This window comes from Ahaetulla prasina, chromosome 1 (genome assembly GCF_028640845.1).
Source record: "Ahaetulla prasina isolate Xishuangbanna chromosome 1, ASM2864084v1, whole genome shotgun sequence".
Classification (NCBI taxonomy): domain Eukaryota; kingdom Metazoa; phylum Chordata; class Lepidosauria; order Squamata; family Colubridae; genus Ahaetulla; species Ahaetulla prasina.
In genome coordinates, this window is record NC_080539.1 from 58,390,699 (window position 1) to 58,407,384 (window position 16,686).

Here is a 16,686-nt window from a genome sequence, read left to right on the forward strand (position 1 = left end):
GCATTGTATTTTCGCAAGAGATAATGCAAGCAGCAAATAAACTACATCAATGTCACACGGGAAATAATCTTAGAAATAATGATGTTGTACCGGGATGGGATAACTTAAAACAGAACAAGAAAACATTTTAAGGGCGTTATTCCACCAACACAGTTATTTTCATGTATTATAAATAGGCTTATGTGGTAAGAAATATAAGAAAGGCAAACAGCAACAATTTAACAAGATTGTTGTGGATTGTTTCCTAAATGCCTCAATAATTCAGAAAGAGAGGGAGGGAAGGAGAGAAGACAGAGGGAAAAAATTGGCAAAAAGCCACTTGTGCTTTTAAGAGTAAATATTCATCAGTCCCATTCAAGCTCTACAATGTTTAGTGGTAATGAAGTCCACAATTCTGTTTTACAAATGGATGATATTACTAGCATTTTAAAGTAATGAATTTTGGGAAGAAAATGGAAAACCCTAGACAAAATCAAAAATAAATAAATTGTGATATCCTTTCCTGGGGCATTCTTCACACAGTGAAGGTGTTATTACAAACTGAGATATTTGTTAAGTAAAATTTTGCCAGAAGTGCTAGAATATGTACTTCTGACTCCTCCCCCCCCCCCGTTTTGAGTAAGATGAGGAAAATGAGGGGTTTTATGTCACAGATTTTACTGGGGAGGAGTAAATTCAGCTCCACAAAGGCAGAGAATATGTTATTTTTGACACAACATAATATAGTGCTTGAACTGTTTTTTAATAAGGGGAAATATAATAAAAAAACTTATACTATACATTACAATAATATTTTACACTGTTAAAGTATGCATTATAAGAGCATAGCATCGCAAAACTGTAAAATGATTAAAATTAAAGAATAATATAAATATCATTTAAATTATAAAATGTTTGCTTTCAATGTGAAGAGAAACTCATATTAAAAATTATCATGCATCATTTGCTGCTTTACTACATCGTTAAATATTTAATTTTAAACTCAGATTCATAGCTTTTTAAAGCAAGGTATCACTTTGGACAACATCTTTCAAGGTGTGATGTATAATTTGTTTGATCTTCTATGAATGTTTCACACACTACTTTTTCAGGCAAAGAAGAACGAGCAAGTTCTTCCTCATCCTGGAATAGTAAATCTTTAATTGTGTCCTTATAAATCAGATTGAACCAAGTCGAGTCTTTTAAATGTATCAATTTCCCTTAATTTCAATTATACACATTTTTTCTCTCATTTCTACCCTCCCCAATGTCTCTGACTTTACTGTATCTATATGATAGTTTGAAAACGTGCTTAGTAGTAAACTATTTGAACCCATTGCAGCTTTTAATGGCATTTTTGTAAAATGTCAGATGGGTTATTACCACAGGTGAAATCCAGCAAATTCTGACAGGTTCTGGAGAACTTGTAGCGGAAATTTTGAGTAGTTCAGAGAACCTGCAAATACCACCTCTGGCTGGCTCCAGAGTGGGGTGGGAATGGGGATTTTGCAATATCCTTCCCCCAGGAGTGGGGAGAGAATGGAGATTTTTCAGTATCCTTCCCTACCACGCTCACCAAGCCATGTCCACCAAGCCATGCCCACTAAGCCATATCCACAGAACCGGCAGTAAAAAAAAAATTGTATTTCACCACTGGTTAATACTGACCAGTGACAATCGACAGCATTTACTTTAATATTCAGTATCAAATGACATTTATTGCATTCTCATAATATAAATGGAAGAACTCACCAGTGGACCAAAAGCACAGCCGTTTGCTGTGCATGCTTGAACTCTGAAGGCATGGAGACTCCAAGGAGAAAGGCCAGAAATATAATAGGTCACTTTTGAGGAATTCTGCACCAGAATTCCATTCATGTACAATCCATAACTAGTAATAAATCCTATTTTGAAAACAATAGCAATAAAAGAGAAATATATTAACTGTTAAGTCACAATAAAGGTACATTTGAAAGGTTACACTAACCTGGGAGTAGGTCACATTGAACTCAGTGAAACCTACTTCAGAATATATATTTATAAGTAGTCCTCAACTTACAACCATTCATTTAGTGACTATTCAAAGTTACAATGGTACTGAAAAAAGTGACTTACAACCAGACCTCAGTCTTACAACTGTCACAGCATCCTCACAGTCATGTGATCAAAATTCAGGTGCTTGGTAACCTCTATGTATTTGCGGGCTCCTAAGGTCATGTGATCACTATTTGCAACTCTTTCAGCTGGCTTCCAAAAAGCAAAGTTAATGGGGGGAGCTGGCTTTGCTTAATGGCTACACAATTCACCCAGCTGCAGGGTTTTGTTTAATAACCATGGCAAAATGTTGCAAAATTCACAAGTCACTAAACAACCATCTTGCTTAGCAATAGAAATTCTGGTCTCAATTTTGGTCCTAAGTCAAGGACTTATGCATTTATTATTTATTTAAAAGTTTTGTATGGCCACTCATCATACACAGAACTCTAGGTGGCTCGCAACAATAAAACCAATAACTATGAAACTGGAATTAAGTCTGGGAAGAATGTGTTCAAATGAAACTCAAGCCTTGACTCTTTATGGTATAAGATGAAGGGAAGAGAAGGAGAAAAAAAATCTGTCAGACTTTCAAGATTCTGTTGCCATTGTATACTTAGACAGAGTTCCAGCATCTACTGTGGAGTTTCCTGAACTAACTTCAGTGGGTTGACACTATGTGTCAAAATTTAGATTTTATCCATGGAAGTGTGTTTTCAGATTCAGAGATTCTGGAAATGTGTGGGAGGTTCCTCACAAAATATGTTTTTGAATAGACTCAGAATTGAAAAATGCAGTGTAATTCTGTTTATTGTACTGTATAAAAACACACCTGTAGATAACAAATCCTGATTATAAAAATATTTAAATCCTGATTAGAAAAAAAAGCTAGTGGACCATATTTTCAACATAATGCAACCATTCAGAAATAATCTGTAGCTTTTCATTGCAAGAGTAGTTGCTGAATTTATTATAAATAAGAACATCTATTCTATAAATGATGGTGTTTTCATTATTATTTCACACAGAAATATTATGGATTATACCCCTCATTTGTTTATTGAAAAAGTGATAATCTGCCCTTTCTCTGAACAGTTCCGCAGGAGAGGTGTCCAGAATTATTCCTGACCATTTGATTTTCACTGCACCTGGCAGGCAGCATATTTTTCTATAGCTAGACTATAGAAAAATAAACATATTACTTCAAAATTAAAACAATGAGGAGATTAATCCAAATCCAGCATTTAATATGATACCGATTTATCAGTTATATATCTTAATTTGTTACTTTCTCCAAAAGCTGTGTGCAGAACTGTTTCTCCATTTTGTCCCCTACAACCACCTTGTGGAATAGATTGGGAGAAGAGCTTCCATAACAAATGATGGCTTTAAATCTTCGCAATCCTTCATCAATGTGTTAATCTCTAGTCTATGTGGTTTTGCTGTCCCTTTTGTAGAAACGCTTTGTTACCACATTCACAGTACAATATTTGAGTAACTGATTAATTGAGAAAGCAGATCCTCACATGGAGAGTGGAACATGAGCAATTATTTTATTTATTTATTTGATTTTTATACCGCCCTTCTCCCGAAGGACTCAGGGCGGTGTACAGGCAAGATAAAACCAACAATACAATATACAGGTTAAAATACAATTTAAAAAACTTATTTAAATTAGCCTGGAGATTAAAATTTACCATACACTAAAAAACCCGTTTAAAAATTAATAAATTTAACATTAAAATTCCAATTTAAGCCAGCCCCGCGCGGATAAAGAGATGTGTCTTCAGTTCGCGACGGAATGTCCAAAGGTCAGGTATTTGGCGTAAACCCGGGGGAAGCTCGTTCCAGAGTGTGGGGGCCCCCACGGAGAAGGCCCTTCCCCTGGGGGCCGCCAGCCGGCATTGTTTGGCGGACGGCACCCTGAGAAGTCCCTCTCTATGGGAGCGTACGGGTCGGTGGGAGGCGTGTGGTAACAGCAGGCGGTCCCGTAAGTACCCAGGTCCTAAGCCAATTATGTAATGGTCATGACAGGACATCACAGATAAGCAAGTATTTTGCTCATCCCCTCCTATCATTTTATTTTATATTTCTTTAAAAAGTACTTCAGAGAATAATTTCTGTAAAATTATTTCAGTTTTTCTCATCTCACAAAAGTTAAAAAGTGGCAAAACAAATGTAGAGCTGTTTCTAAAGTGATCTTCTCCAACCTAAAGCCTTGCTATGGTCACACTGCGAGGAAATCATTGTATTTTATTTAACACACCACATAAAATATAGTTTATAACTACCTTTTTGCCCCAAATTTAATTCCTGACCATTTTTCCCTTCATTTTTGTCCACTTGTATATTTCCTTTTAATATGATTCTGATTCACCTATGATATGTACTATATTGCTAATATTTGTTCCATCAAAAATCTTGGAGAAATTTCTTTGGTTGGCAGTTGACATGAAGATTTTCTATTCTCCAAGCATAATTAAACCACCTTAATGTGAAAGCATTCTTTCAGCGTCAAGCTGCTGTATAAATTATTGCTGTTGTAATAAAACTGAAAGAATTGTTTTTATCCACTGGGATGTAAAATTTGAAATATACTGTATCAAAAGGTACTAATACAAAAATTCAATAGATATATGTAATAACTTCTCAGGACAATGTTTCTAAATAGCCTCAGATAACTGAAAATTACCCCAAGTAAGGTAATGTCTGACAGGAATACTTTAGATTCTCCCTCAATGGACCGTATTTGCTTCTAGGAGAAGAAAATTGCCATGGGGGTGGTGGTGGTTATAATCCAGATTTGCAATGCCTAGGGTTGTCTTTGTACACCTATGAACTTCTGATATTTAATATAAACTGAATTGTTTCCCATATCATGAAACAGTGTTTGAAAATGCTGCATTCAACACATTCTGCTCTAGGACAAAAACATTTCATCCCAATTAGTTTCCTGCTTCTCTTCTTCTCTTTTACCACATTATTTCTGGCTATTCCTTCCAGCACATTTTGAAAGGAGCTTTACCATCATATTACCATGCCTTCTCTTATTTCTTCATTCTAACCAAATAATTTCACACAGCCTTTAGTGGCAAACCTTTAGAATATCATATCCACCCAGAACCAGGAAAAGAGAGGACAGGAAGTTAACAGCAAACATATTCCTGCTGAAAAAAAATGAAGAGGAAAGGGATCGGGAGAGGTATCTCACCAATATCTAAAAGGACTTTCAGGTCTTATCAATATCTGTTACAGTCCTCCTAAACTGAATTTTATTCCAACTCTCCATCAACTGCTCTAATTGCAATGATACTGTTTTCTATGTATCAAGTATGGCAGTATCATGGATTTCAGTTCCTTAGGTGTCACTTACTAGAGTGATTTGCCATCCAAAGTTGTTACAAGATTGCAAAGTTTTTTCTGATTGTTATCAGATTGGAGAGACATCCTAAAGATACTTCCAAGCTTTGGATTTCGTGGTTTTGTGGTTTAAATTAAATTCCATACTTTTCTTTAAAGGAAAATATTTGTAACTCAGTCTTGAGCTCGGGATTGAAATGAGGGGTCCTTGACGCTCTCTGAGCTTGGTTGTTTCCTTGCAGACATTTCATTACCCAAATTATATAATATCAGTGCAAGTCCAGTGTAGCACTGATGGTGTTGCGTAGTTTGCATAATGAAATGTCATACTTTTCTTTCATGCTTGCTACTTGTACTGTGGAAATGTATTTCGTACTGCCCTAGTGTCCCATTCTCTACAAGCAGAATAGACTTGAGACATCAAAAGACTGTTCTAAATTGAAGCTCAGCAGATTTACAATGCTATTAATATTATTTTATTTTGGCCTCTATAGCTCACTTAATTGTCGTGTCCCACTCCTCCGCTGACGGCCGGGTCAGGGAAATCCGAATCAGGCTTGCCTCTGCAGCTCTGCCCAAAGTCCTAGCAAAGTCCTCAGAGCAGGCAGGAGACCAGAAAGTGACTTCAGCAAGATAAGTTCGACTTTGCCTGACTCAGAGACTGCCAGAAAGCAGATCCTTTATATAGGCCATGGGGTGTGGCTCCATGACTCAGCACTCATTAAGGCCTGCCCCTCCCTTCCTTCTGTTGCCTCCGCCTATCCAGTCTTCTGATGCGAGGGTCACTCCAATCAGCAGCTGTTGGAAATAAACTTTCCTCAGGCTCACATGCTGTGGAGGAGGGGGAGGGGTCTAGCTGCTCCGTTTGCCGTTTGGGCATGGAGCCAGGGCTGGGGCCGGGGGGTGCTCCCTCCTCTGCAGCCTGCTTGGGCATGGAGCCAGGGCTGGGACCGGGAGGTGCCCCCTCCTCTTCAGCTTGTCTGGGCATGGAGCCAGGACTGGGGCCGGGAGGCATACATTCCTCCGTGTTCGGGAGCAGATAAGAAGGCCCCGGCTGCTGTGAGAGCGGGCAAGACACAACACTTAATAGTTTAGGAATCACCTTTTCAGAAATCCAGTTTGCTTGGGCTCCAAGTGACATCTCAGTAACATCTGATGTAGTTCCCAACTGATTGTTTTATAAGAAGTTGGAACTCAACAGTGCTGGAAATCCAAAAAAGAACCTAAGTACAGTAATTAAGACACAGAATGTTCAACTAAAAATAAAATAAAGTGCTCATAATAGTTGTCTTAGATGCACCACAAGCCCATATATCAATGAATACTAATAGACATTCATTATATATGAAGTAAAAGTATATTATTTAAACACTAAATAATAGAAAAACCTTGCTTCTACCTAAACTGTATAAAGAGAGAAAGTGGAGAAGACCTTCTGCTTATCCGCCCAATATTTAAAATAAATTCATAAATACACAGATATGATGTAATCTCCAACAAACAAAAAAGACCAGTTACTTGCCAGACTATACGCTAGTAACGTAGGCTTTTTCCTGTAATGTTATTACCTACTCTCATGAGTTCTTTTTCAAGAGCAGGAGTTGGATAAAAGATTTCATGAGTCAGATCCACTGGTGTCAGTACCTTAGTGGAACTGCTATTCCAAAATCCCAATCCTGGATTCTGTCCCTGATTTAAAGATCCTGTGTCAGTAGGATCCTACAACATGAAAAATTAAATGGCAAAGATGAAGGAGTGAAGAACATTTTGGAACAAGTAGTCCTTGTTTAACAACCAGTCATTTATACCCTCTAAAACATACTTGGCCATTGTAAATTATTGTGCTGCCCCTCAATGGCCATGTGACCACATATTGGATAGGACAGCTTCATGGTTTCTGGCAAAAAAAAATCACCCATTCAAATGAATGAGTTCACTTAACAACTGTGGCATCAGGATTGATAAGCATGGGTTCACTTAACAACCATTGTGAAAAAACCCTGAAAAATGGCACATGGGTGCTTTGACTTCCAGGTTCACTTATTGTCATAAATTGAACCCCTGTATAGTGGTGTACTGGGAAACTGCCCTCAACGTACCCAATAACTGTAGTTCCATATAAACTGTACTAGCTATGCTTAGGTGTTGAGACCAAGAGTTTTGTAACAAAAGTCTTTTCCATTAAAATACTGAAAGAACATATATGACAAATTTAAATTCTTTGATTTAAAATATTGTAAAAACTTTCTGGCAACATGACTGCTGATTGGACCTGATAATCCAGCATAATTTATACTGCATCTTCTTGGACTGAACTCTAGATTTGAGGTCTTAATGATATTATTGTCAGCCTCAAGCAGTCACTGCTAATTTTCAATCCAGGCTAATTGATTATGCCTCTTTAATTATTAAATGAATCTTGGATGGGATATCATTTGGTAGAGCTATAAATCTGGAATCAAATTTTCCCCACTGCAATTTCCATAGAGTTAGTCCATCTCAGTTGGGTCTTCATATCCCACCATATAATATGCAAAATTCAACTCAGAGATAATCCCTGTGGCTAGAGATATTTCAATTGCTTCTGCCAAAAATAAAGGTTTTTAATTTCTAGCAATATGTCTCTCATTTTTCAACAAAGTATCTATCTGACAATTTGATCCTTTATTAATAAGTCAGCAATTTCTTCAAAGTTAAGTACCTCACTTTACCTTTGCAAATCAGCAACAAAACTCTGGAAGGGTTACGATTCGTTTTGTTTTTTTCATTTTGATGCCTTTTATATGCCCTTCAACCTTCATATTATGATATCATATTATGATAATGAACTCCTCTCCCCTTCAAAAAAAAAGTTCTTACAGCTTTGTAAGGTTTCTCTTACTTCCCTCCACCGCAGCTTCTCTACCGTCCATAAAGAAGATTCCATGAACTATTTCCAAAACTTCTAGTCATCTGTAGTACGATTGGAGAGATGGAACATATTAGGGAATCTAAGATGTCCCATCTTTACTTTTCTCACGATGTAGTCCTCAAAATCATGTTACTACATTTTGCTAATACATTGTAAATAACCAGGGACACAATTTTCCACACCTTCTCCCTTTCAGAGTTTTCACCCTATCATCTCCTTGTCCATCATATCTTTCATTGCCAATTTTTTTTAAAAAAAAATGTGGCTCCCAACTGCCAAAGAATATATCCTCTACCCAGCCCTTCAGGTCCTCCCCTGGCTACTGTTACCTTTTTGTCAAGACTACTTCCAATTGGTCTTTTTTGGTAAGCTAACTTTGATATGATATGATCTTCTCAAAATAATCAGTAAACCCTGAAATGGTAGGATAAGACAAGTTGTAAAAGCCAATTTTTTTAAAATTCCAAATTGAATCTCTGGCATTTCTTTTGGCAAAGTTTTGTCCTTAGAGATGCTTAAAGGGATTTTACAGTCATTATGATGCTGCAGTTTAAATGCTTTTGAGGAGAAAACTGTTCTTTCTGTTATTGTTCCCTATTTTCCTATCTGTATATAAGCAACTTTTCAAAGACCCCAGGGATACAACATTTACATTGTACTTAGCATTAGAAAGCAAATCCATACTATTGCCATTCTCACTGAAATTGCATGGTAATTAACAAATAATTGGTCTCCTGACCCCTAACCCTCCACTTCCTTTAACCTAATATCTAAAGCCACTGGATATTCTGCATATCCAAGGGGAACATTATTTAACAGAGCTTTGTCGAAGTTAAAATGCAAGCAGCGCTGTCTGGAACGGAACCGTGAATGTAATTAATGGGCCATAGAATTGTGCTGATCCTGGATATAAACTGTCTTTTAAGTTTAAATTTAAGTTTTGGTTACTACGAATGCTCTACTTTTTATATAGTACTTTCCTAATTTTAAGCATGTTTTAGGTCTGAAATTTAAATATGGAATTAATTTAAATTAGATGAGGCTATTCTGAATTGGAGCTCAATTTTACTTTGCCACTCTAACAGGGCTATCAAGTACAAACCTCATTGACCTAAAGGTGTGGTTGCAGTGCATCAATCCCTCCCCTAAAGTTTGTCTTCACAAAGAATCTTAAAGAAGTACAGAGACTAATAAATCTATTACTCCAGAAGCCAAGATGGGTAACCTTTTGGTGGCAGAGCATTGCAGTTAATTTAGGAATGCAGTGGATAAACTGCTGGTATCAGTTGGATGGGGTAGGATTGGGCAAAGGTCTTTCTTTTAAAAAATTCTATTATACTTATTTTAAGGCCTATATTATAGTTGTAATGTGCTTTCTGACATGACACAGATCACAAAATCATAATCATAAAAGCTTAATAGCCATGCATCTGGCCTGCAAGTTACTCACCTCCGGCATAAGATTTCATGAGTCACTTAACAAAATAACAGAATAATAGAGGTGGCTTCAGAGCTCTTCTAGTCCAACCCCCTTCTCAAGCAGGATACCCTATATTATTCAAGATAAGAGGCTGTCCAGTCTTTTATGGAGCACCACAACTTCTGAAGGCAAGCCGTTCCACTGTCAGGAAATTTCTCCTTAGTTCTAGGTTACTTCTCTCCTTGATTAGTTTCCATCCATTGTTTCTTGTCTTGCCTTTTGGTGCTTTGGAAAATAGGTTGACCTCCTCTTCTTTACGGTAGCCCCTCAGATATTGGAACACTGCTATCATGTGACGTGCAAGGTCTATTTCACAGACAAAAGCCAGGAAAAGCACCAGGTCCAGAAAAGATAACTCCTTCTTGCTTAAAAGCTTTGCCGACCAACTCACCTCCATCTTCACCTGCATCTTTAATAAATCACTAGAGATGTGATATGCTCCTTCTTGCTTCAAATACTCCACTATCATTCCACTGCTGAAGAAGCCCTTCATTAAGGAACTGAATGACTACAGACCAGTTGCTCTGATATCTGTAGTTATGAAAACTTTTGAAAGGCTAGTGCTGTCTCACTTGAAAATCATCATGGATCCACTGTTAGACTCCTTGCAATTTGCCTTCCAAACAAACAGATTGACAGATGATGCTGTTAATATGGCTCTACACTATATCCTACAATATCTTGAATCTCTAAAGACCTATGCAAGACTCCAGCATTTAATACAATCATTCCAGATATTCTTCTAACTAAACTAAATTAGCTAGCTGTACCTGACAACACTTGTAAAGGATCATAAGCTTCCTAGACAGGAAGCAGCAGGTGAAGTTAGCAAATCCACATCAATACCTGTAAAATTAGTACAGCCCCACCCCTAGGGCTGTGTGCTCTCTCTCCATTTCTCTCTATATACCAATGACTGAATCTCAAAAGATCCCTCTGTTAAAGTACTGAAGTCTGCAGATGATACAACAGTGTTTTGTCTCGTTCGAGACAATGACGAATCTGCATACAGATGGGAGGTTGAACAACTAGCCTTGTGATGCAATCGGAACAATCTTGAACTCAAAACTATAGAAATGGTGGTAGATTTTAGGAGGAACTCTCCTATACTACCACCTCTTACAGTACTAGACAACACGGTGTCAACAGTAGAGACCTTCAAGTGTCTAAGTTCTATCATATCTCAAGTCTTAAAATGGCCACCTAATATCAAAAAGTCACCAAAAAAGCACAACAAAGAATGTTCTTTCTGCATCAACTCAGAAAAGTCAAACTGTTGAGCTGCTGATTTAGTTCTACAGAGGAACTATTGAGTCTGTCATCTGCACCTCTATAACTGTCTGGTTTGGCTCTGCAACCAAACAAGAAAGACACAGATTTCAGAGGATAATTAGAACTGCAGAAAAAACAATTGCTACCAACCTGCCTTCCATTGAGGATCTGTATACTGCATGGGTATACTGCACGGGTATACTGCACAGGTCAAAAAGAGGTCTGTAGTTATTTTTACATCCTGGACATAAATTGTTTCAAATTCTAGCCTCAAAATGACATTGCACACCAGAACAACTAGACACAAGGACAGTTTTTTCCTGAATGCCAACACTCTGCTAAACTAATTCCCACGCTTGATGGACATTACCTTACAGATGACCCCCATCCTGTTAAAGACCTTGGAGTTTTTATGTCAAATGATCTAAGTGCCAAAGCCCACTGCAAATACATAGCAAAAAAGGCTCTAAGAGTTGTAAACCTAATCTTGTGTAGCTTCTTTTCCAAAAACACTACACTACTAACCAGAGCATATAAAACATTTGCTAGACCAATTCTAGAATATAGCTCACCTGTTTGGAACCCTCACCATATCTCTGACATCAATACAATTGAACGTATCCAGAAATATTTTACAAGAAGAGTTCTCCATTCCTCTGTAAACAACAAAATACCTTATCCCACTAGACTTGAAATCCTGGGCTTGGAAAACTTGGAACTCCGTCGCCTTCGACAAGACCTAAGTTTAACTCATAGAATCATCTATTGTAATGTCCTTCCTGTCAAAGACTACTTCAGCTTTAATTGCAATAATACAAGAGCAACCAATAGATTTAAACTTAATGTCAACCGCTTTAATCTAGATTGCAGAAAATATGACTTCTGTAACAGAATCATCAGTGCTTGGAATACTTTACCTGACTCTGTGGTCTCTTCCCATAATCCTAAAAGCTTTAACCAAAAACTTTCTACTATTGACCTCACCCCATTCCTAAGAGGACCATAAGGGGTGTGCATAAGCGCACAAACGTGCCTACCGTTCCTGTCCTATTGTTTTTCTTTTCTTCTTCCTATATATATATATATATATATATATATATATATATATATATATATATATATATATATATATATATATATATATATATATATATATATATACCTTTATATACTATATAACCTTTCTGTATGATACTTACATATATTGTTGTGACAAAAATAAATAAATAAATAAAATAAAATAAAAAAAATAAACAACACTGTCAAACTTTTTATTAGGACTATATTACTATTATTCTTCTCATCCTTCCTATTACCTATCTACTCCCACTTATGACTACAATGTTGTTGCTTGTATCCTTATGATTTATATTTTTTTAGTTTCCTAGTATGATTTGATTGCTTATTTAGTATCCTATGGCTATCACTAAGTGTATCTTATGATTCTTGATGAATGTATTTTTAATATATATTTATGTATATTATGATTCTTGATGAATTCCTTGTGTGTCCAATCACACTTGTCCAATAAAGAATTCTATTCTATGTCACCCCTAGTCCTTCTTTTCACTAGAATAGACATACTCAATTCCTGCAACCTTTCTTCATATCTTTTAGCCTCCAGTCCCCTAATCATCTTTGTTGCTCTTCTCTGCCCTCTTTCCAGAGTCTCAACAACTTTTTTATAATATGGTGACCAAAACTGGATGCAGTAGTCTAAGTGTGGTCTTACTAAGGCTTTATATAGCAGTGCTAATACTTTGTGTGGTACTTCATGATATTTAAGATCTAGAAAGGGATAATTGGGTTAAACCTTGAATAACTTGAACCTTTCCTCCATATCCCCACATCCCATTCCCATCTAATCTTAGTAATACTTCGTCTTAATTTTTTCCCTGTTAATACAGCCTAGGATTGCATTGGCTTTTTTTTTAATTTCTTTTTGTCACAACAGTATACACAAACAAATGTTATAGATAAAACAGCATATCTTGAGAAAGAAATATATATATAACAATAGGACAGGAACGGTAGGCACTTTTGTGCTCTTATGCACGCCCCTTATAGTCCTCTTAGGAATGGGGTGATGTCAATAGTAGACAGTTTTTGGTTGAAGATTCTGGGATTTTGAGTAGAGACTATGGAGTCAGGTAATGAGTTCCCTGCCACTGCACACTGCTGGCTAATATTTACAATCTACTTCTCAAATATATGGAGTGTGCAGATACACGCACACACACACACACACACACACACACACACACACACACACACACAACTGTTATAGAAACAGGCAAAAAATGGTAATTGTAAGAAAAGGAGCAAAGAATTTATTTAATTAGCAATCAAACAGAAAGCATCAGATATTTTGACAGTGTGCTTTAGGCCTCTGAGAACCAGCCATAGTTCCCTTTTACAGTGTGGTTGTGCAGAAGCTATATAAAGGGTCTGTCAAGATAATTCACACCATATCTTTGATTCAACAATAGGAGGTGTTGTGGCTATGAGGATGGAATTTGCCTCAGAAAGGCCCTGGGTATGCCCAGAAGCCTCTTCCATCCATTTTAAGTGCTAGAGGTAATTGTATAAAATGCTACAAACTAAACAATTTCAAGAAGGCAATACAATCAAATCTAACACACTCTCTCCAAAATCTGCATATTGTCATAAAATACCTAGTTAACTTATGGACTATGATAAGAAACTTTGATCTTTGTTTATTCTATGAAAAATGGTGTTGAATAATTGCAAAATAGCTGAGCTGGGGTTCATCAAAAGATACAATTTAACACAGATGCACGACCTAGTGGCAATCTACTATGAAACAGCTTCAGCTACATAATAGATTGCTGTAAAATTAGCTGTAATTGAAGGTATTAGTGTATGTCAACAAACTGGGATCTGAAGATAAAAATTGCCATTTCTGAGCACTACAAAAACATCTACTAGGTTATAGTATTAGACCCATGATGTATCCTAATGAGCACAGACATGTCTTCAGTTCACTATGTAAAATGCTTCATTGTGCAAAAGATAAATGCCATATATACATACATACATACATACATACATACATATGTAGGTCTTCGGTTATTCGGTTTTCTCCCGCGTAAAATTGGAAGTGTCTTGGCGACGTTTTGACGAAATCCCATTCGTCATCATCAGGCTAGGTGCTTACAGCTTCGTATTTCTAGGAGAAATGTATGATCGCAGCTGTTTCTTCCTTTTAACTGCTAGTGGGGGTTTGAACTGATTGGTTGGTTCAATTAAAAGGAAGAAACAGCTGCGATCATACATTTCTCCTAGAAATACGAAGCTGTAAGCACCTAGTCTGATGATGATGAATGGGATTTCGTCAAAACGTCGCCAAGACACTTCCAATTTTATGTGGGAGAAAACCCGAATAACCGAAGACCTACATACAAACACCCGCGAAAACCTCAGAAAACAAATACATATATATATATATATATATATATATATATATATATATATATATATATATATATATATATATATATATGTACAACTCTTATTTAAATAAGAGTTTTGCTGCAGATATTACAGAAGCTGTTCATAGTGAAGAAAATCCATGATGGCAAACTGTGAAGCTCAGCTATCTAGATAGCACATCCATGGTTCAAATTGTACATATTTCTCTTGCCTGTTCATTGTAACAGAGATATTTATCTACTTAGTGGTATAAGTAACCCAGTTGGGTCTCAAACTCTTTGTTTGTGACCTTGTTTGCTCTAGTCATCACTATTCTCTTCCCATCCTTGAGAAAGAAGCAGGATATCTGCTTTAAATGTATATAATAATTCTGTGTAATCTGAAAACTACTGCCTTACCTGCATTAGTCCTTACAAGCTTTTTATTTAACCTGCTGCAATGGTTACTCCTGTTCCTTGCAATTTAAGATCAATGTTATATTTAGATCTGCACTGTAATCATTTGCAATGTAAAATATAGGTTTTATTTAAAATTCTCAATTTCTTCCATTGGTTATCCTACCATGAAATACCTCAAAAATGACACATTACAGATTACAATACATTTTCAGGATTCTTTTGTAAAAAGTTATCAGAACAATTATAATTAGATGGATAAGGGGAGGAGGAACAGTTCAGTTCTGCCTGATATTTGTTTAAATTGTCCAAATCTCTAGATAAAGACAATAAAATAACACAAATTCTAAACTAGCAAAGACTAATCTGGATGGTCCTATTGTTGTATAAACTCTTCACAATGGCTTTGGAATAAATTTTCAAAGGTCTTGACAGATAAATATGCTCAGCCATCTCTGGTTTGCTGGATACATTTTGTTCATCAGCCACAATATCCAGGAAGCCAAGCAACCAATTAAATCACCTCAATGTAGTGAGAAGTGCAGTCAGCCAAAAATCAACATGAACAAGATTCAATCCTTTTAAAATCAATTCTCTCCATACCATGGAATAAAACTAGATAGTAAGTTGATAAAAGGTGTAAATTCTTACATCTGCCTTTGCCACAGTTGCCCCCAAAATTGTCACGCCTTCGACATGACCTGAGTTTAACTCATAGAATCATCTATTGCAATGTCCTTCCTGTCGAAGACTACTTCAGCTTCAATTGCAACAATACACGAGCACACAATAGATTTAAGCTTAATGTTAACCGCTCCAATCTTGATTGCAGAAAATATGACTTCAGTAACAGAGTTGTTAATGCTTGGAATACACTACCCGACTCTGTGGTCTCTTCCCAAAATCCCCAAAGCTTCAACCAAAAACTATATCCTATTGACCTCACCCCATTTCCAAGAGGTCTGTAAGGGGCGTGCATAAGAGCACAAGTGTGCCTACCGTTCCTGTCCTATTGTTTCCTTTTGTTATATCCAATTAATATAGTTATTACATACACATACTTAAATATATGCTTATATATTGTATAGTTATTACATACTTATGCTTATATATACTGTGCGACAAAAATAAATAAATAAATAAAAATAAAATTAAAATAAAATAAAATAAAATAAATAAAAATTGTATAGTCTAAAACTATAAAATCAATTTGGCAAAGTCAAAGCATGAATGGATGTCTTCAGTGTCATGATTATGTACAGGCATACATCAGAGAAACTGCAGATTTGGTTCCAGACCAATGGTTCCAAAGCAACCATTGCAATAAAGTGAATAAAGTGTGGGAGTTGAAGTCCACAAGTCTTAAAGTTATCAAGGTTGGAGACCCCTGCACTATACCATAGTCTATTAAGTGTACAGTAGCATTGCATCTACAAAACCCAATGTACATACTTTAATTTAAAATACTTCATTGCTATAAACACTAATCATCATCTGAGCCTTCAGCGAGTTGTAATAGTTTACTGATGGAAGGGCTTGTAAAAATCCACAATATCTGCGAAGTTCAATAAAGCAAAATGCAGATAAAATGAGATATGCTGATAGTTGCCATTTAGAATGTGCTTCCTATGGTTCTTGAAATACGATACCACCATAAAGAACTGTAGTCCTTGACAATCCCATCATCCATTATTTTGTTACTTACATATTTGTCTTGAACATTTAATGCCAAACAGACTGTTCCCATAGAAAAAAATATGTTCCCAAAAAAGCAATAACACACGGTGACATTGTGCTCAGTG

General features: G+C 36.4%; 1 protein-coding gene across 1 annotated transcript in view; it reads right to left on the minus strand.

Annotated features, from left to right (window-relative positions):
- USH2A (usherin) overlaps window positions 1-16,686 on the minus strand; it is a 587,033-nt gene that overhangs the window by 263,039 nt on the left and 307,308 nt on the right. Inside the window, exon 35 of the mRNA XM_058169610.1 lies at window positions 1,732-1,883. Within this exon, the coding sequence (XP_058025593.1) occupies window positions 1,732-1,883 (152 nt within the window). The remainder of the gene's footprint in view (window positions 1-1,731; window positions 1,884-16,686) is intronic.